Below are 21,880 nucleotides of genomic sequence, written 5' to 3'. Positions count from 1 at the left end.
AATGAAGCTGCGATTTAAATATCCCACGCTTCATTTGCATAAACATGTAATGACGCTATTTTGAAACTGAAATTGCAGTCTAGACACGGTTCTTTCAAAAACAGGTCGAGGTTTACAGGATCTTTCCAAAAAGCGCCCTGTTTTCAAAAGAACCGCATCTAGACTGCTGTTTCAATTTCAAAAATAGCATCATTATGTGATTATGCAAATGAAGCACAGGATATTTAAATCCCAGCTTCATTTGCAATTTCGAAGTGCTTCATTTACATCGCTCTGCCGACAGAGGGATATAGTCTAGACGTAGCCTAGACTAGGCGAGTAGATTACATTATTTGTCGAGCCCTGGAAGTAAGTATCCTTAATAGATAAATTAGAAGTCTAACTCTGGCCTCTAACACTATTTAGGCATCTTAACTTTTAGAACACTTTTAACTCTTCACATCATCCATAATAGAACATGTAACACTTCTCTCCATCAGTCTTTAAGAATTCATTTAATAGCATTCAATTTCCATGAGCATATTTTTCCAAATACTGTTCACATCTTTTCATAGTATTAAGTATGGGAAATAAAATGGTATCAAACTAGTTGGGGATGAGTAATCATGCCAATTTTGAATGATTTAAGTTCTGGTTAACTTAATTCTTTTCTTCTCCCTTAAAGCAATCAACATCCTATATTTTAAAAAGAACACTTTGTTTATACAGTAAAACAGTAGCTCATTTCACTCAACAACATTCTTAGTGTTTGGTATTAAACTTTTTCATAAATAGATATAAACCTGCAACAGCACTATGCAGTAGTAGGCAAGTTATAATATGTACCAAGGCACAGGTTAGGATCTCTTGTGAACATTAAAAATCTGAACAAAAACTGTACAAAAGTTACAGTCTGTAGAAGTTCAGCATATGGGTACCTGATCATTTCATACTGGAATGTTTGCAAGAGAGTTCATACAGGTAATATTCACTTTTCATTTCAAAGTCACAAAAAATTCTACATGCAGGAAGACAGTCCATATGATGCAGTTAGAGCAGAAAGAAAAAAAACAAGTCAACCACTGCATGCTTTCCACACAAATTACCAGATTATGATCTTCATCAGGAAAGAACCAACTGAACAGAATCAGAACTTCACTGCATAAGATCTCTACAATGAAAAATCCAATAAAGGAATTAGCAAGGGCACTAAGCAGAGGTAACATGTTCCAATGCAGATTTTTAAAAATTGAAGTTTTTTAAAAGACTGAACTATTCTTTTAGTGACCATATGTACATCAAAGCTTTATTTTCAGTTTACAGAAACATCGGACTTAAACTCACTTAAACTATCACTGCATAATATACAAGCAGTAGTCCTGTGGCACCTTTTACTACATAATACAGTAAAACTCCAGTTGTCCAGCATCCAGTGGTCCGGCACTCCTGATAGTCCGGCACCTCCTGGAACCCAGAAGCGCTCCAGGCAACCAGACAATTGGAGCTGCTCTGCCCCGGGCTTCCCCGAGTCAGCTGCTGCTGAAACTCACCAGTGGCTGACTCGGGGAAGCCCAGGGCAGAGCAGCTGGGGTGCTGCCGGGTTGGTTCCGCAACGCCGCTCCTTCCATCCCCCTCACCCCACCTTCCAATAGTCCAGCATATCTGATAATCCGGCAGCCCCAGGTCCTAAAGGTGCCGGGTTATCGGAAGTTTACTGTATACACTTACACAAGTTTGTCTTTATTGCAACAGTTGAATATCTGGGATTCTAAACTTTACTTGCTCAGATTTTCAAAGGCAGGCCTGTATTAGGGATGTACATGGTTAATCGGTTAACCAGTAGGGGGTTGGAGCAACTCACTGGCTCCCCAGGAGCGAGACTGCTACCAGGGAGACTTCTACTGTAGAGCCAAACCTGGAGAACAGATACCAAGCATGAGAACATTTATTATGGCCCTTTACACACTAAAGCTGGACCTATAATTTAGTAGATAGGACAGAGTAAGCATAACCAATTACACAAATCAACATGCAGCAGCTTTTGTGTCTTTGTCCAATACAACTTTATATGTAAACATAGTGTCCTACTTACCCTTACTCTGCAACACTTAAGTAACTCTTTCTGGCACACATAGGTAGTTAACATGCTGTCTCACAGCCGTAGAATACCCAAGAAATGTGGGTACTTCTCCATTATGGATTTCTTAGGGTATGTCTACACTGCACAACTTTTAGTCACTAAAAATCAGGCAGTGTAAACACCACAGGTTGCCAGTACTGCAGACAAAAATCTTCCACCCGCTACCAGTGGCATTGAGCCATCTTTCCAACAAAGCACTAACACTTGCCTCAACAAAGCTTTTGTTGGGGGAGGGCATTACACACCTGTGAATGACAGAAGCTTTGTGACTCAGTTGCCATTGTAGACAAACCTTATTTAAACCCATAATCCCGTGCCTTAGGAATCACACTGATCATTTTTTCTTCATTTTGTTCACAGTGACATTGCAGGATGACGGACATATTCACCTTATGCTGCTACCAGATACAAAGCCAGTCACTGAATAGATGTAATAGACAGGAGGAGTGCTCACCAGCATCTGGTGACTGAGGGGTTAAACTTAGGTAGCTAGCAAAAGTGTTAGCCAGGGGGCCGGGAGAACCCCCTCCTCTGAGCAGAATTAGACAAAGTGGTGGCAAAAATGTTTGAAACCATGGGAGTCCTGTTTGCTGGAAGATCTCACTTGTGACTGGTTAGTGTCAAAAGCCTGAGAAATTGTGAAGGGAGGGAGACAAACAGGAGATACAACTGTTTCATATTTTGGGCTACTTACAACAGAGTAATCCACTATCTACTCAAATAATGGCTGTATCTTGTTCAGTTCCCTGCTCAGCCATCACAAGTATTTATCATTAAATATTTATAACATTGGGGGATTGCTCTTAAGCATGCAACTGTATCAGTTTTGGTGGATTTTGTAGCTCTAGTACCCATTCTCTACTTCTGGATTGAGGTTAGGAGTCATTTTTATGTCTCACGGTGGAGCAAAGATTGAGCAAAGAGTATCTTTGCACTAGGCTGAAGAAATGTCTATTATACTGACATTTAAAAATTGGTTATTTTAACATGTATCTACATATAGTTCAGAAAGTTTGTGTGTCTGTGCATCTGTCTGTCCATCCAAGAACTCCTCTGAAATACTAAGAGCTAGGACTACCACATTCAGTATGCAATTTCCTCTTCTCATAATTTAAACCAAATTAATAGACACTACTTTACCAGTGGCTAGTAAAGTCACTGACTTTCAGAACCAAACAGACAGTGTCAGGATCAGCTAGACAAGTTACTTACAATCTTTGCAGACAAACTAGTTTAGAATAGGAATGTAAGTGTCTAGGCTTAGGCTTATCCAGTAATAAAGTCACTACTCAACTAGTCACTTCCCCCCTTCTCTTGCTGCCTCTGTATCAGAGGCACTGAGGGCGGAGGAGCAGGTGCAGGGGGAAGGCAACTTAGTCGGTTCCTCCCAGCACCATCTCCATGGGGGAACAGCAGGAGAAACAGCAAGAGCATGACCGAAGAAGTCCCCGCTCAAGCAGGGTCCTGCCTGCTGCACCTCTCCCTTTGAAATGTACAAGAGTCACCCGCAGCTCTTGTACATTTCAATGGGAGAGGCAAAGCAGTCTGAACACCACTTGAGAGGGAACTGCTTCAGTCCCCACGCACATGGCTGTAGTAGCCCCTGTCTGCAAGGGGTCTGAATTCCACATGCATGGGTTCCTTGCAGAACCCCTTGCTTTGAAATGTACAAGAGCCACTCTTGTACATTTCAATGACAGAGGCGGGCTCCCCCTTTATCAAATAATCCTGTAGTCAATAGAAATTCCATTGACTATTCAATTAGCCGGTTAATTGAAATTCGACATCCCTAGTTTAGAATGACAATGTCCAAAATCAGAAGGCATATTTGGTGGTTTAAGACACCAAAAACCAAGTATTTCTATCAATTAGTAGTTAAAAATAGAACTAGAGGCCCACATTAAGTGTAGGGATGTTAACATATAGAAGACTACATGATTAACCAATAAGCATAGGCTTATTGGTTAATCCTGTTGTCATGGCTCCTTCCCCACTCTGTTATGATAAATGCAAAAGTGGGGGCCAGCAAGTGTACCCCGAAACCTTATCTACCAGGCTTTGTTATAAAACTTCCCCCAAAATCTTAAAGCCTAGATTTTGGGAATAAAACTTCCGCTGCCACCACCCAAGTATTAATAAAGAAATCAGGGGAAAGATCATTTGGGAAATCTCACCCCTAAAGTAAAAATCAGGGCACACAATTAACCGGTCCCAGGTTAATAAAAAGAAAAGAGAAAGAACTTTTATTATTACAACAATATTCCTGTTGCAAGCATAATGGAAAGGTAACAAAATATACTCAGAGAGAACTCCATGGGCCTAGAACTTAGTTACAAACAAAAGCCAAAACATCTTTTAAACAGTGCACAGACATCAGATTCCATAACCAAACCATAAAACAAGAAAACCTAACAGATTTATCTAAACTTTACCCTACTTACAGAAAGTGAACAACTGTGTTATTGGGGGGGGGGGGGAAAGGAGAGAGAGACAGAGAGACAGAGAGACAGAGACATGTGGAGGAACTCACAGAGACACGCAGAGGAACTCACACAGAGACACCAAGGAGGGAAAAACCAAAATTCCTTTGTCCCAGTTTGAAATTCCTATCTACATTTCTACTGGCCACTCCACTAACTGGCTAGGTGTAGTTAATCCCTTGCTCCCCAGGCTGCTGGCTAACCCTCAATAATGACACTTGTCAACTACATGCATTCTCCATCCTCCCTCCCCCCGATACATAGGCAGCAAGGAGGGGGGAAGATGGGAGATGGAGCCCATGTGCAACTGGCTTTAAGATGGCTCCCCATGAGCACTGGTTCCACCTGTCCCCTCCCCCCACACTCCTGCCTTTAAGAGAGGCAGCAGCATGGAGTGCAACCAAGTCAATACACATAGGGAGATGGCTTGCCACATGTGCCAGCTTCACTGACCAGCTTGCCCCCCACCTTGATGCCTCCTACAGAGGCCAGGGGGCAGGGAGGAAGGCAGGAGCTAGTACTAGGGGAGTGGCTTAAAAGCCAGCTCCCCCCAGCACCACCTCCACAGTGCAACCTGTTCCTCTCCCCCCGGACCGCTGCCTCTATGAGAGGCAGCAGCACAGTAGGGGTGTGTATGGACTACAGAGTTTTGTCGACAAAAGTGGACTTTTGTCGACAAAACTATACCTGTGTCTACACTACCGCTGAGTTCTGTCGACATAACGTCGACAGAACTCAGCAGTTTTGTCGACGCTGGTAAACCTCATTTTGCGAGGCATAACGCCTTTTGTCGACAGAGTTCTGTCGACAGAAGGTGTTATTGCATGTAGGGTTGTATCTAGACTACAGGGTTTATCGACAAAGCAGCTTGCTTTGTCGACAGAACTGAATGTGTCTAGACGCTCTTTGTCGATAGAAGTTTTGTCGACAGACACTGTCGACAAAACTTCTGTCGACAAAAGCCTGTAGTCTAGACGTACCCTAGGAGGGGAAGGGGAGGCTGCTACAAGGTAGCCTCTATCTACTGCAGGTGCAGGCTCAACATGGACAGCTGGGGGGGTGGGGCCTGAGTTCCCACAGACAGAGGCAGCAGCAAGAGGCAGCAGGCGGGAGCTGGTCTGCATGGAAAACAGTTTTTTAAACCGGCTTCCAATGCTTATTGGCTCCCTCCTGCCACCCCATACTTCTGCTTCTGATAGAGAGGCAACAACACAGGGTGGCAGGGGGCTCCCCAGGCCTCCAGGAGTGAGGCCAGGAGCACACTGGCTGCCAGCCCTGCCCCTGAAAACTATCAAATAGTCATATAACCTCTAAAATTTGATGCAGTTACACAACTATTCAATTACATGCCAACATCACTAATTAAATAGTGATTTGATCAGCCCCCCCAGCTAGTAGCTTGTTAATGCAGTATCCATCTCTTCATTTTCAAGTATCTGCAAAATTTAAAAACAGGTGTTTCAAAACTCCCATAATGCAGCTTGGTGTCAATAAGGGCCAAACTAACGAAGTACAAATAGTAGGTATTCTGTCATTGTAGTGAAATTGTACTAAGTGATCAAGTAAGATCCACACTTTTTTAGTAATTGCTATTGGAAATTGTGAAGAAAAGATTTTATCTTGATTTAAAAGTGAAATAAAAAACTGAACAGATTTAACTGAACAGTACAATTAATTCTGGCACATAATTTAGAAATGGGGTGAGGCACACTGGGCCATCAGCCCAGCCCTAACACTTACATAGCACTAACTTTAAGTAAGTCTTTACAAAGTTCTTTTAAAAAATTGCTACCTTCAAGAATTTATAAATCAAAAGAAGACCAAGGGAGGCATAGGAGACTGAAATAGAGCAAGAAAAAAAACCAGGAGATACAATAAAGTAGGTGTCAGGAGGGATTTCAAGAGAGAATGAGTGAGGATGCTGAATGATAAAGAGTGTGCCATTCCAGAAGCAGGAAGCAGTGAAAAAGCTATGCGATGAGATTAGGAAAAGAAGGTGAGCAAAGCACAGATGAGATCTGAGGGCTAAGATGTAGCCAGGGGCATAATGTAGACAAAACAGTGGAGAAGAGGACAAGGTGTTTGACACATGAGCAAGTCAAAACACTAGAAAAAAAAATCAGCTTCCTCAAAGACCTTGGAGGGAACAGGGAAGGGAGATGAGGCAACACAAAGATACAGGATTTGTCTACAGTTTTGTATATCTTTATTTTCAGTTTCAAACAGATAATTAAAGTAGTACATCATCCTAGTATGCATGCATATTAGTATTACTCCTGGAGGAATCCTCCACCAAAAACTTAAAAAAATTCTGCTCACAATATTTTCCAATTCTGCATATTTTATTGGCAAAAACCAAAATATAGTAACACCAGTTTTAATTATTTCAAATTCCTGTCAGCAAGTGTGCCTGTAACACTCCAGTCAACAAAAAAATATTCAAGAAATGGTTTTAGACAAGCAAATTCCTTACTAGATATGTTAATACAGAACACTGAATAACAATTCATTTAAACTACAGTACAATACTATATTTCCCATACTCTTCAGAAGCAGTGCAAATATAACAGAAGAGTTGAGGTAGAAGGAAGTAATTGCTGGAAAGGAGTCTAGATGTGAATTTGGATAGTTGTTGGGTATGGGTGAGGAAAGTATGGAACAGAGGGGTGTTGAGGTTTTTTTGAGGTGGCGAGGAGGGTATTATTCCCTCATTGAGCACCTCTGTCATTTCCAGGTTTCCTGTTATTGTTTCTCCCTTCTCACTGAGCAATGCGCCTACCTTGTCATTGGTCTTCCTCTTGCTTCTAATATATTTGTAGAATGTCTTCTTTATGTCTCTAGCTAGATAGAACTTGTTTTGTGCCTTTGCCTTTCTAATCTTGCCCCTGCATGTGTGTGTTATTTGCTTATATTCATCCTTTGTAATTTGACCTAGTTTCCACTTTTTATATGACTCATTTTTTATTTTTAGTTCATGCAAGATCTCATGGTTAAGCCAAAGTGGTCTTTTGCCATACTTTCTATCTTTCCTACACAATGATATAGTTTTCTTCTGGGCCTTTAATAACGTCCCTTTGAAAAACTGCCAGTTCTCTTCAGTTGTTTTTCCTTTGTCTTGGTTCCCATGGGACCTTACCTACCAGCTCTGAGTTTGTTACCCCCATTAGCAACACAAAATCTAGCTATGGGCACTCTGCTAACCAGTTGGGCAGCATCTAAATTTCTCAAGTGGCCACACAAGTGCACAGTTTAGAGGGAACACTGTCTCTAGCCATTGTGAAAATTGAATTTTTATTGCTACCCTTTATCTAATATATAAAGGAGAATGTTTGTGTTCTAATAACTTGGACACTATAAGACCTACCGCAACCAAACTCACCCTGGGATAAAACCCTCTCCTGGAAGAAAGGTTAAGGTACTGTGGGAGGGAAGAGATGAGACCGACACCTCTCCCTGAGGCTGCACAGAGCTTGGTAGTGCGGGGAAAAAAACTGCCCTGCCATTTCTGGAAGCATGTGGAGGCCCCTCTTCAATAGTGCGATTGGCTCAGGGCCCGGTGGCCGACCAATGGGCGGGCGGGTTGCTGCCGGGACTCGCTGTAGGTGGAGGGGGCGGGACTGGTGTTACCGCTCATCTGCCACTTTCAAAAAATGCCTGGAAGGTGATGCATCGGGGACCCAGAAGTGAGAGCGGGGAATGAATGGGGTGGCTGGAGCGAGTGGGGAGAGGGCAGAATTGCGGGGGCTGGATCGTTGGGGAGTGGGCTGGTCCGGGGGGGCTGGACCGTTGGGAGCGAGTGGGGAGAGGGCAGGATTGTAGGAGGATGAAGGAAGTGGGGCTGGACAATCCTGCAGGGAGTGAGTGAGAAATGAAGCCCACAGGAAGAAAACAGAGACATAGTTTCTATTGTGACTTTCATATCTAAGTTTGCCAAGTCAAATAACTCTGATTCTCAACATAGCAATGCCTCTTTTTTGAGTCAGAGATTTTGCTTTATGCAGCAGTAGAAAAGCATGGGGGTCTGCCATAATGACCAGATGTCAGGCACTGGCAGCTGAGGTGTGGCAGGAGGCTGTCAGGACCAGCTTCTGTTTTTCTAAATTTTGTTCCTCCAGCTTCCCGGGCAATACCGGGTAAGTCCAGCTAGTTACCTATATTTTAACCAGTTACTGATGTATGACAGTATTCTGTAATACCTTGACCGCTTAGTTTCCTTAAAAGCATTGGATGAAGAATCTTATAGAAGTCTTTCTAAAAAGCCAAGTCTGCTATATGAACTAGATCACCTTTGCCCACATTTGCTGACATTCAAAAAATTCTAATTAATTGTCGAGGCATAACTTTCCTTTACAAAAAGCCAGGATTATTTTTCCTCAATATCTTGTGTTCGGTGTCTCATCATTCTACTCTGTACTAGGATTTATACCAATTAGCCTGGTACGTAAGTCAGGCTCACCAGCCTCTAACAGCCAGGATTACCTCTGAAGCCCTTTTTTAAGAGTCAATATTACACAAGCTACCTTTCAGCAATAGTTACATACCACAAACAGTAGTTCTGCAATAAGAGATAAAATTAAAGAGACGATAAAGGTCTCCAATCTTGCCTTTAAAGAAGTTTGCAGGAAACTACAGAAAAAGAAAAACAACAGAACTAATCACTCCACTAATCTGAAATAACTGGAGAATCCTCCTCTGATCTTGTAAGGACTATTGAAAGCCAGACTGAACATAAGTCTCTCTTGTCCAAGAACATCATTTGCTATGAGAAAGGGGAGCAACATATATCATAGCTCTTTGCCAACTGATGCTTGAATGTCTCCTCCATGCTTGTGAGGGGAAGGTTATCATAATCACCAAGTTATCAATCTCAGATGGACCGAAGTAGTAACAACCTAGAAAAGAGCTGAGTACAGAGTGAGCCAGGCCCTTTACTGGGCCAGCCATCAGTGCAGAACACTTTCCTGTTCATCACAGCCTCCCACCAATATAGATATATCCCCTAGGATAGGACTGACATACCACCTCATCACCCTCCTCCAGGATGGAACCATCCATTAACCTCCCCACTAACAGCAGCCCCCAGAAATTTTCCAACAGGAAATCTCTGAGCTTATCTAGTATACGTAAACTGTAAGCAACTTGGTGCAGACATCAGATGCTGTCTTTTATTGTTTGGTTGGTAGTCCATAGCATAATGGAGTATCAGTCACTCATTGGGGAGTCTAGATTCTATGCATATAGATATTAAATCAAGTTTTATAAGAGAAATGTGAAGGACTTAGATGAGGGCAAAAGCAAGCCACCAACTGACATGGGTTAGAAAAATACTTCCTAGGTTATATTTAACTGACCAATAAGAAGGTTCTTGAACCTTTTTCCGAAAGCCAGTCTCAGACAATAAATGAAAATAAATAGAACATTGTTCTGATAAGGAGAGTTATAGTTATGATTCAGAGAGAACTGCAAACGTTTAATAAGGAGTTAGATTTTAGTGGGGGAGGGTGAATTAAAAAAAGGCTACCCGCAAATTTGCAGAGATACATATATTAGGCCTGCTCTATCATATCACAAACCCTTGATATGCACATTCTAACATGCTGAAAACTCTAGTTTAGAATGTTAACCTTTATAGCCAATCTTCTCTTTCTAATCCATTTCACTACTAAAGTACATCTCTAATACAGAAGTTTTTATAACAAGCCATATCCAAATGAAAATGCCATAAATCTGATCCTAAATAGAGATGTTAAATTGTGATTATCTGAATAATCATGTCATTAATAAAATTCATATTGACTATATGATTAGTCGATAAGGACTGCTCTGCAGAGTCATAGCAGGGGTAGCGCCAGGAGCTGGCTCAAGCCAGGACTGAATGGTCCCGGCTCATGCAGGCTCTGGAAACCACCAGCATTGCAGCTCTGCATTTTAAATGTAGTAAGAGCCCAGCAGCTTGTTTGTACCAACTTTGAGGAAAAAACAGTTGCAGGAAAATCACCATAATTTCTCAATGTAAAGAACATAAGCATTCGATTACTTCATACTAATATCTAAAGATGTGAAGCAGTCAGTAATGACTTTCACATTCTAATGGCAATTACAAAATCTACACCAATGAAGAAACTCATGTGATGAATATCTTGTAAACCAAATCGACCTCAGATTAACGTGTACAAAACTTCTTCCCCTACTTGTCCTCTGCCCCATACCATGTAACTATCTTGCAAGGGTGACCAAACTGTGGCTTGCAAGCCACATGTGGCTGTTTTACCATTGAAGTGTATCTCACAGAGCCCGCCATGCCTCTCTCTATTCTCTACATACCAGTCGAGGAGAGGGAGGATGCTTGGAACCTCTACCTTGCAGCAGGGTAGTAGAGGAAGGGTCTTCTGTTCCACAGATAAGAGGGTCTTGGGTTCAGCCACGCAGGGCACACCCACTGGGGCTCAGGGCTTCCGCAAGAGCAGGGCTGAAGCCAAGACACTACATAGGTGTGCACCTGTTCTTGAATTTCTCAAGACTGTTGTATGCAACATAGACAGTCAGTAAGTTTGGCTACCCTCCCTATATTGCTTCACTACCCTTCATTTTAAGTTCCTTGGGGTAAATACTATGCCTCTTCCCAAAAAGCATCCTGTACAATGATGCTTTATACAAATGCTAAATAGTTAGATTTAAACCAGGAACTAATACACTTTACCCCTCTTCAAAGGGCATGTATTTCTCAATTGGTCCCTCTTGCAATGATAACTAAGTACAGTAAAACTCCAATTGTCCAGCATCCAGTGGTCCGGCACTCCTGATAGTCCGGCACCTACTGGAACCCGGAAATGTTCTTGCCAGCCAGACAACTGGAGCTGCCCAGAAGCAGCGGCAGAGAGGTGGTGAGAGGCAGGCAGCATTCCCCGCTGACCCCCGCCCGCCTTAAACAGCTGCCTGCCTCTTGCCCCTTCTCCGCCGCCGCCGCTTACAAGCCAGCAGCTGAGTTTTCCCGCTTGCAAGCCGGCTGCAAGGGGCTTCCACTGCCTCCCCGCAATACGAGAGTTCACCCCTTGCTACGCCGTTTCCCCACCGACACCTCCCACCCGCCTTAAACAGCTGCCTGCCTCTTGCCTCCTCTCCACCGCCGCCACTCGCAAGCCAGCTGTGTGGGGCTTCCACCCCCTTCCTGCAACACAGCGGAGGGTTCACCCCTCCCCGCACCGTTCCCTGCCAACCCCCCCACGCAGTGCAGGTCCTGAAAGACCCCGCCGAAATACTTCCCGAAACTCCGGCATATCCGATAATCCAGCACCCCCTGGGTCTCAAGGGTGCCGGATTATCAGAAGTCTACTGTAATAGTTGTAATAGTCTTAATACTGTAAGACACTGTTTTGTTTAACTATAGTAACATAACTGATCTATTCTGTTTCAAGAGAAATTAAGCTCCAAAACTTTTACAGGTCAGATCTTCTGACTTCTGCTCCAATGCACTGAATTACATTGGTTAACACACGTGCAAGTTTTCTAGTGTGACTTTCCAGGAAGATCACCAATAACCGTAGATAAACTCCTATCTATGACAGAAAAAAAACCTACTTATGAATACATCAAAATTATGTTAAAAGATACTTTACCATCTACATTTTTCAGAATGGTAAAATTCTACTCACTTTATTCAGTTTCTGTAATCTTAAAAGTACATTATTTTTAAAAAGTCAATTCTATTTTTTAATTTCAACTTCAAAGTCTAAATTAATTTCAACTTTTGTATAACAATTTCAGAAACTCATTCTGTTTCAGATTTCATCTCCTACTTGTGAGACTAATGCCACAATGGGTCAGACCTTCATGACTAACGGATTGCTCAAATATCATGATATTCAATGCTATTGCAGTTCCTCCTGACTTCATTGACTCCAGCGTCCCTGGCCATGCATAGGTGGGAAGACAAGTCTTTCCTCATTAGTTTCTGAGAAAAAAGGATACCTGGAATCTTTCTTAGGTGATGCACACAAATCAGAGGACTCCGTCTTCGACACCCTCATGTTGCAAATGTAAAACTTATTTCCCCACTTCATCACATCTCTCTTTTCTGGGAGCTGGAGTGAAGAGCTCTTAGCCTATGCCTACAATATTACAGAAAGTAGATCTAAAGTACACAACTCCAACTACATGAATAACATTGCTGGAGACTTTAATTCAAGTTACCATGGAGTCTATGGAAGAAACTTCCCCATTGACTTACCGTAAGCCAACCTTCTGGGTCTACTATGAACCTAGCCTTATGCAGACACCCCTTCCTTACTTCTGTTTACACCAGTGTTTCCCAAATGGTGTTTCTGGGTTCCACGAAGTGAAAATAAGGGTTCCGCGAGAAAATTCCATTACAATAACGTTTTATGATTTTAAAAAATATGTGATTTTTGTTTTTAAATATGTGCAATTAAATTAAAGGTTGATCTCATGACCTTGTTAAGTAAGTATAATAATAAACAAATGCTAATTTGTGGTCTATTTTTTAGCAGCCTATATTAGACTGTTATTAGGGGTTCTACAAAATTCTTTAAATTTTAAAAGAGTTCCTTGGCCAAATAAAATATGGAAACACTGGTTTCCACCATTCACAACTGAAGGGGATCCTATGTAAGCATACGGGCCAAGTCTTTTTTAAAATAAAAGGACAGATTTTACAGAGGTCAACTGCACACATGATTAAGGATATGAATGTGTAAACGTGTACACGGTTACATGTAGCCTCCTCCCCCCACACTGTATCAGATGCAGAGGCAGCAGCGTGTGGGGAAGATGTGGCTCCGTGGGAGCCAGTATGCACAGGGAGCTGTCTTTCGCACACCAGCTCCTAGGGAGCTGCCCAACTCCCCTCCCTCCCCCCATGTGTAAATGTGTATCTGCTGAAATTTTCAGCAGGTAAACATTTACCTAAATAAATGCATTTTAACATCCCTAATAAATATTTGGGAAAAGTTCTTACTCATCATAGGTAAATATGATCAAGAGTTTCAGGCTTTTTTAACTTGAAATGTTAAAACAAATTTGGAAGGTGTATTGGAGTTCTCTATAGTAGCCCAGATTCTATACAGGATGCATTTTTAATGTCTTGTTTTTCAAAAGACGCATTTTACAGAATTTAAAACTGAAATAAGCTCTTTCCTGTTGCTGTATGATTATTATAATAAACACCCATAATTCCCAGATCAATTGTTCAAGAGAAATTTAAGGGGCATACCAGCTGTTAACCTAATTAAGCACTGTATAACTGTAAAACTTGTCTCACCAACAAAAGTTGGCCCAATAAAAGATATTACTTCAACCACATTGTTTCTTTAGAGTCATTTGAAACCACTGTACTCAATTATCAAAATGATCAATAAGTACAATGCCATATGTATAAACCTCTGATAGAGCACTGTAAGTTCTACTAGTACTATGCACATGGCTGAGATCACATGTGATCAACCTTGTATCTATGCTAGTAGTGATAAATAAAACTGAAAAATTAGAAGTCCACAGAGCTAACAATGTATAGGCACAAAGCGTGCTCACCGTAAAGCTAACGAGATCAGCTCTTTACAACCTGTACAGTTATATAACTACCAGAAAGGCATTAATATACTTTCACCTGACATGTATTTTCCTCCCAGAAGTTTACTTTGTTTTATGTGAGTTTACTGTAAAAAATTATTAATTCTATTGTTAGTTTTGTTAACCCAGTTTCAAGTTGCTCATGTCTTACTTTCTGAAAATAAATCTTCCTTTATATCTGCACTTTCTAATTTACAGCTAATTAAAAAGCCTTCAGATTACTAGAGATAAAAACTTGACAGTTACGGTAACAAAAGAATACTTTGACATCAGTATTTTATACATGGTGGTGTCAAGTGACTAAAAGCAGTCTTATTTTAAAAATATGCCAAAGTGCACTTTTTCACTCACTGCAACGCTCACTGTAAAGTTCTTTGCAAAAAGCAGCCTGCTTTTTATTCAGGAATTTAAGACACTCCTAGACTTGATTGTCTAAGACTTCTAAGTTTAAAATTACTGGGCTAAGCACACCTAGTAATACATGCAGCTCTACTCATGATTAATCCTCTGCAATGAGGAATTCCTCTGTTTGCTCAGCTACACGCTAAGCTTCTCCTCCACTTCAAACTCGAGCAAAAAGGGGAATAAATGAAATCTGAGTAACAGATTTAAACCATCTGTTCCGACCTCCCTTCCCTCCAAGCGCTGAGTTGACACGTAAACACATGGAGGAGGCTGAAGGTGACCAGGCAGTCAGAGGGAGGCAGATACACGCGCACAAACCCCGCCGACGCTTTCCCGCACCCACCCGCCGCTTTCACCTCCTGCCCCCCGGGACTCCCGCACGAGCCCAGCGTGCAGCGAGGCCCGGCCACCGGAGCCAGACACTCAAGAGAGCGGCAACTTCGAAAACGCAGCGAGCGGCGCCCACAGTCCCGCGGGGCCCCAACATCCCCGCCCCGCCCACTCCCCGCGGGGCACCAGGGGCCGAGGCTGCTGCAGGCTCGACGGGCCCCCGCCGCCGGGCACTCGGGGAGCGGCATCCCCTTGCCCGGCGCACCCCGCCTGCGCTCCCAGGAGCCGCCCCGTCCCGCGGCTCTGCCCCCACAGCCTGCTGCTCAAGCCCAGCCCCGGCGCGGGACACGGGGCGGGGCTGCCGCGGCCGGGCGGGTGGGCGGCACTGACCTCTCCTGGGCCCCTGACTGGGGCTGCTGCCGCCACCGGTGCCTTTGGAGCTCTTGCGCGGAGCCATGTCACCGTCTGTCAGGTAGCGGAGGGGACTGCGCGCGCTCGCAAGGGGAGGAGCCGCTACCCGCCCAACCGACCCTACGTGAGCGGCGGGGCTGAGGCCAAAGGACCCACCCCCTTCGGAAGCCGATTGAGAGCCACCTCCACCAATCGCAGCGCTCTCGCCGGAAGGGGGCGGGGCATCGTGTGCGTTCTATTGGTACGGACAAAAGGATTGGGTGGGATGCGTTGCGCTTCTTTCTCCGTGCCGAAACCGGGCGCTTGGAACGTGGCAACATGGGAGCGCTCTCGCGAGGATTCAGCTTCCAACCCAGCAGGAGCGGCGCGCGCTGCCCCTGAGCGAGGGGCGCCCGTGGGCGGGGCGGCTTGGCCGGGTGTGGGGAAGCCAGGCTTCAGCTGCGTTGCTGAGTGAGCCGCCGTGCCTCAGTTTCCCTACCTCTAGTAACCAGTCCCAGGGGTGCTCAGTTAGCTGGGGTAAGGACGCTTGTGTTGGTGACACAGGAGCTATTGCAATTGGCTAATGCTGCTGTGCACCCAAGGGAGCTGTACGCTGCAGGGCACGAGCCATGCAAGACACCTTACCTCAACCTAACTGGTGTAAAGGACCTGCAGGGCTACATCTACACTGGCAGCTTCTTGTGCAAAAACTCTTCCAGAAAAGAGCATCTACACTGGCATGTGCGTTTGTGTAAGAGCATCCATGCCAGTGTAGATGCTCTCTTGCACAAGAAAGCTCTGATGGCCATTTTAACCACAGAAATTCATGTTGCCTGTCTACACTGGCCTCTTCTGGAAGAGCTCTTGCGCAAGAGAGCTTATTCCTTAGCGGGAGCATGATAGTTCTTGCGCAAGAAGGCCTGATTTTATACATGAGAACGTCGATTTACTTGTGCAAGAACACATGGCCAGTGTAGATAGGCAGCAAGTTTTTGCGCAAGAGTAGCCGCTTTGGCACAAGATCGTGCCAGTGTAGACGCAGCCTTACATTTTGCTTTTGCCCATGTAACTGCCCCCCAAGCCTGACTGAATAGCCTCAACTCCACAGGCGGCATGGAGTCAAGGGCAATGTGCATAGGCTGAGGCAGAATCATTGTATGTGTTGCAGGCCAGTACGGCGGGAGGGGGGGTTGAAAGATTGCAAAAGCAGCCCCCATGGTCCACCAAGTAAGCATGCTCCAGCCAGTTAGAGGAAGGCAGGAGCAAGGTAGGAGCAGCGTGCTGCTAGATCCTCCCTCCCCATGCTCTGGCAGGTCTGGAGAAGGCTGGGGCTGATTTCTCTGCTTACTTGGGGGAGTGTGGTGGTGCATTCACACCTTTGTGTTCCACGTTTACAAAAAAAAGCACTCCCACCCCCACAGAAATTCCTGCGTAGGGGCCTTGTTTGTAGTTCTAGGCTATAACCTGGGTGGGGCAAGCAGGGGGCTCAGCCACTGGCAATGTAAATAGGAATATGGGGAAGGAAAATGGTGGGAAACTAGCATAGGGACTGGCTCCACCTGTAATTTGGGGGTAATCAACCATTCCTTTCCAGCCCTGCCCCCACTTCATCCCTTCCTCTAAAATAGCACCTCTTCTCCAACTATGTCCTGCCCCCATTGCACCCTTCCTAAGCATCTGTCCCACTGCAGCAGCCGCTGTGTTCTGGCAGGTAGGAAGGAGGTGGAAGAGTTGGTCAGCAGAGCCACTGGGTGGGTTACTATAGATGAAAGGAAGAGACAGAAGGCAGGAGCAAGGCTGCCAGCAGGTACTGAGCACTGGCCAATTTTTCCCCAGGGGTGCTCCAGCCCCATAGAACCCATGGAGTCTATGGTAGGAGGTGCAAATATGCTTGCTGGCTCCAGTTGCAAAGATGCATAGGTAGGGTTTTGCTTACATTGACTTACTGGCTTTCATGAACTTCCTTACAAATAATACAAGTGTGCCTGGGGAGACATGCACCCCAAGAAAAGTGTAGTTATGCACAAGCAATATAATTACTGTGACAGTTATCCAACATTATGTGCATAGAAAATAATGTGTAATTTCTAATTTAAAAGAAGAAAAGGTTGGATATCTATCCAGTTGCACAATGTTAGTATATAATAAATTATACAGAAATTTTCTTCAGTAAATCCCAAAGCATCAATATCCTCATTTTACAAATAGGGAAACTGACAGAGGTCTGATTTGCCTAAGGTCACGATAGGCCAGTAACCGAGCTTGGAATAGAACTCCTGAATTTCAGTTCAGTGCTAGCCCTTACATCACATTTTTCTGATTACATTGGTGCCAATTCTGTCAGCTGGGCTAACAGGAAGAAAAATGGCTGCTCAGCATCCACCGGGATAATCAGCTATGACAGCCACAAATCCACTCATGTGCCTGCTGGGCTCCCTCAGTCTTTCCCCTGAGCAGCAGGATTAGTTGTGTCCAGCCAATCAGCTATAGTGTGTAGTCAGTGAACAGCTGCTGGGCAGGGAGCCAGCACATGAGATCTTTTGCAGCCTGTCTCCCACTACTGTATTGGCAAAAGTGGTCTCTTTCCAGGGCTGAAGGAGCAGGAGCCCTTCAGCTACTCCTCCATTTTTCAGCTGTGGTAGGAAACTCAGGAACTGCTGCTCCCTGCTGTCACTGAAGAAACCTGAAACCCTTAGCTGTGAGCTGATCAAAAAGTTGCTTTGGCTGATGGGGCTTTTCTGGAGGAGCCGGATCAGTAGCTTCTCCTTCCCCTAGGCTCTGAGCTGTGAGAAATGTGAATTCCCCTGGCAGGGCTGCTGTTGCTCTGTGCCTGGGACCAGGATGGGAGAGCTCTCTTCATTGTTCTGTCCATTCTCTCCCCTTCTCAGGCAGAGGGAGTCTTTTAATGAGGTTCTCAAATTTCCCCTCAGGCTAGGAGACTGAGTGCCTATGCACCTTAGGGTAGTAGTCTACACTACCAAGTTTTGTTGCCACAAAACTTATGTAAACACCCAGAAGTCAACAAAATAAAAATCGACAGATTCACACTTGCTCCCTCTGTCCACAGATCATGTCCACATTGGAGGCACCATCATTGGCATTGTGAACAATGCATAGTGAGTATATACCCCACAATCAGGGGATGGGGATGGAAATGTGTGTCTGAGAGGGTCAGGGCATGGCACTAGACATGTTTGCGTGAGGGGCTCAGGGCAGGCGGCTGGAGGCGTATGGGGTAGAAGTCAGAGTAGGTGGCTGGAATGAGTGTGTGCAGGATGGGAGGCTCAGGGCTGAGGCACCCCCAACCAGCCACTTTCTTACTAGTGCACCGGCTTACTTTCACCTTTGTTCACAATGCAGAGCTGTGTTAGCTGGAAATATGGGAGTACCTGCACTATGGGAGCCTCTCTCTCTCTCTCTGGAATCCTTTGAATCAGGTAAGATTTCTCGGTGAGTGCAAAGATGAGAAATTAGACCAATTCTGGCAAGAAACACTCTCTGACAGTGGCTGTGTAAATGCCACCAGGTAGATTCAAACCTAAGATATCCGCATAGGAGTCTCTACAGCTTGAGATATAAAGCCAGCTGGCTTGCAGCTTAGTTTGTAGAGCTCACTTGTTTTTATCTCTTGCTGTAAGTGGTCTAAGTGCCATTACATGGAACGTTAAACCACACCCACTAGGTGTGTGGTTTACAGCTGCACAAGAGGTCTCTATCTCCAGTGGTGCCAACACCAGCAGCGCCAATGTGGGCTGGAGCATGCTCCTTATGTTGGGCTCTCCGATCTTCATGGAGATGACGCCTGATCTCAGCGTGTCAGGCACCATTCTTGATGGTGGTCCTCCAAGTTACCGGATCCTCCACCTGCTTCTCTCAGGTGTCAGCATCAATGTCATAATTTACCAAGGTGTTCCTAAAGATGTCTCTATAGAGATTCTTCTGCCTGCCATGAGACCTCATCCTGATCCTCAGCTGAGTGTAGAAAATCTTTTTAGGCAAATGTGTGTCAAGCATTTTGACCACATGACCAGACCATCATAGCTGCCTGTGGGTGATTATTGACTTGATGCTGCAAGAATCAGCCTCTGTGAGGACAGTAACATTGGTTCATCTGTCCTGCCAATATTCTCAGGTACCGTTGGTTGAATTTCTCCTGATCTTTAATATGACATCTATATGATGTTTTCATATAACAAAGTTGGGATGATTATGGCTTTGTAGATGACGATCTTGGTCTGCGTCTTGATGTCACAGTCATCAAAGACTCGCCTCCATAAATGTCCATAAGTCACCCTGGCACTGGCGATTCAGTGGCGGATTTCATCATCAATGTCAGCATTGCTAGACACATAGCTTCTGAGATAGGGGAAGCTGCTGACATTCTCCAGCACTTGGTCGTCCGCCATGATGGTTGGTTCTGGTAAGGGTCTGAGGGGTGTTGGCTGAAAGAGAACCTTGGTCTTTGAGAGTCAATCCCACCCTGTGGTAGGTTCGGATGAAAATGTCAGTGATTGCTTGGAGACCATCTCCCGAGGTGGCACTCACCCTTGGTGTTGTCAACATACTGAAGTTGTACCATTGACGTTGTGGTCTTGGTCTTGGCTCTGACATAGCCCAAATTGAAGAGGCTATCATCCACTCTCTAGGTTATTTCAACTCTGCCTTGGAGCTCATCTTCAATAACCTGGAGCATGGCCACCAGAAAGATATTAAATAGCATAGATGCTATCACACACCCATGGTTGACTCCAGTCCTTATGTCAATTGGTTCAGTTATGTTGCCATTGTTGAACATCATGGCCTGCATGTTGTCATGTAAGAGGCATATATTACTGTCAAATTTTGGTGGACAGCTGAAGTGTCGCAGGATCTTCCACAGGGCTTCGAGGTTGACAGAGACAAATGCTTTACTCAAATTGAAGAGTGCCATATACAGAGGCTGATAATGTTGCTCCCAACATTTCTCTATTAGGCGGGCAGAAAAGACCATATTGGTTGTTCCTCGCTCTGGTTGGAAGCCACATTATGACTCCAGAAGGACTTTTTCAGCCAGTAGAAGGAGACAGTTCAGAAGGACTTGGGTGAGAATTTTACCTGGGGTTGAAAGCAAGGAGATCCCTTGGTAGTTTCCACAGTCTGTCCTGTCACCCTTCTTAAAGATGGTCATTATAATGGTGCCTCTGCACTCGCTGGGTATGGTTTCCTCTCTCCAGCTCATCAAAATGAGGGAGTATAGGCTGACAGCAGGGATGGACCTCCATCGTGCCTATACTCCCTCATTCTGATATGGGAGACTAGCAGTCTATCAAATTGCACCGTTGAGGGCAATCTGAAGAAGCATTTTAAAGTATTGAGCTATCACCAAATTAACTCTGAAACAGTTTGTAAAAGTAATTCAGACAGTGAAGAAAAAATCCATCAAACAGCCAGTAATAAAATAAATCTATATTTTTATGGAAATTCTTTATCTTAATGTGAGGTTTTATTTTTGGTCAGTTACTGATCTGGAGAAAAACATAATTGAATAATACAGTCATAAAAACAAATGAACTCTCACATCCAAAAAAATTCACATTGAGGCCAAGACCATGAAAACAAAGTTTTAGTTCAAAAGAAATATTTGTAAGAATTATGAACAATTTAAAAAGAAATCTAGAATGGATGAAACTCTTTGCAACATCAGCAGACTACTTGCTACTCAACTAAACAACAAACTGAGGGCTGGTCAGAAAGAATTTCTTATTGCTGAGCACTTTGAAGCAATTCTGTAATGATGCTCCAGATTTTGGAAAACAATCCAGTAAACAGAAAGGCAGCATTGTTTTGTACTTTAATTGATAAAAATGCTAAACATGTCATTCATTTTTGCAACATGCTTAGTCTCCTGTCTTTTTAAAGATATTTGTGAATGATGAAATATGATTCATAACCCCAAGCTCTTTCTTTAGCCACAAATTTTTCAGATGGTTTTTGAAGTGCTTCTGCAGCTAAGTTCCATGTGAAAAGTTGCTATAGCTGAGTTCTTGTCTACAACGGCAAGTTACAGCTCAGTAAATCAGCTCAGTAAAGCAGCATTGAAACTCCTGAGGTGTCCACAGTGGCAATGCACTTAGTGTGCACTAATTCGACAATTGCTCTAAGGCTATGTCTACACTGCTGGCTTTTGCCGGCAGAGAGTATGCTAATGAAACAACTTCTCACACTTCATTTGCATAATCTCTGTCCGAGACTTTTTGCACAAGAGGGTTTTGCGCAAAAACTAGCTAGACGGATCCGTTTTGTGCAAAAACACCCTTTGCGCAAGATCTGTATACCTCCTTTTTTGAGGCATAAGGATCTTGCACAAAAGGGTTTTTTTTGCACAAAACGGATCCATCTACACTGCTAGTTTTTGTGCAAAAACCTCTTGCACAAAAAGCCTCGGGCAGAGATTATGCAAATGAAGTGTGAGACGTTGCTAATGACTGCTTCATTAGCATACTCTCTGCTGGCAAAAGTTGGCAGTGGAGACACAGCCTAAGTAAACCACCAGAGTGAGAGGTGTAAAGCTATAGTGCTGGGATGCCAGTGC

At 44.1% G+C, this 21,880-nt stretch overlaps 1 protein-coding gene across 9 annotated transcripts in view; it reads right to left on the bottom strand.

The window, feature by feature from the left end:
- ASPH (aspartate beta-hydroxylase) overlaps positions 1-15,506 on the bottom strand; it is a 191,779-nt gene extending 176,273 nt beyond the window's left edge. For 2 of the 9 annotated variants that reach the window (XM_075920638.2, XM_089776247.1), the window contains exon 1: positions 15,310-15,502. In XM_075920638.2, coding sequence (XP_075776753.1) covers positions 15,310-15,376 — 67 coding nt within the window. In that variant the 5' untranslated portion in view covers positions 15,377-15,502. Of the gene's footprint in view, positions 1-15,309 lie in introns of all 9 variants that reach the window. The other 7 variants (XM_075920639.2, XM_075920632.2, XM_075920630.2 and 4 more) reach the window with 7 other exon arrangements.
- Positions 15,507-21,880: the final 6,374 nt, after the last annotated feature.

The sequence above is a fragment of the Pelodiscus sinensis genome, chromosome 2 (assembly GCF_052426305.1).
Source record: "Pelodiscus sinensis isolate ZL-2025 chromosome 2, ASM5242630v1, whole genome shotgun sequence".
NCBI lineage: Eukaryota > Metazoa > Chordata > Testudines > Trionychidae > Pelodiscus > Pelodiscus sinensis.
Note: the sequence above shows the minus strand (reverse complement) of the source record. Positions and strands in the feature narration are given on the sequence as shown.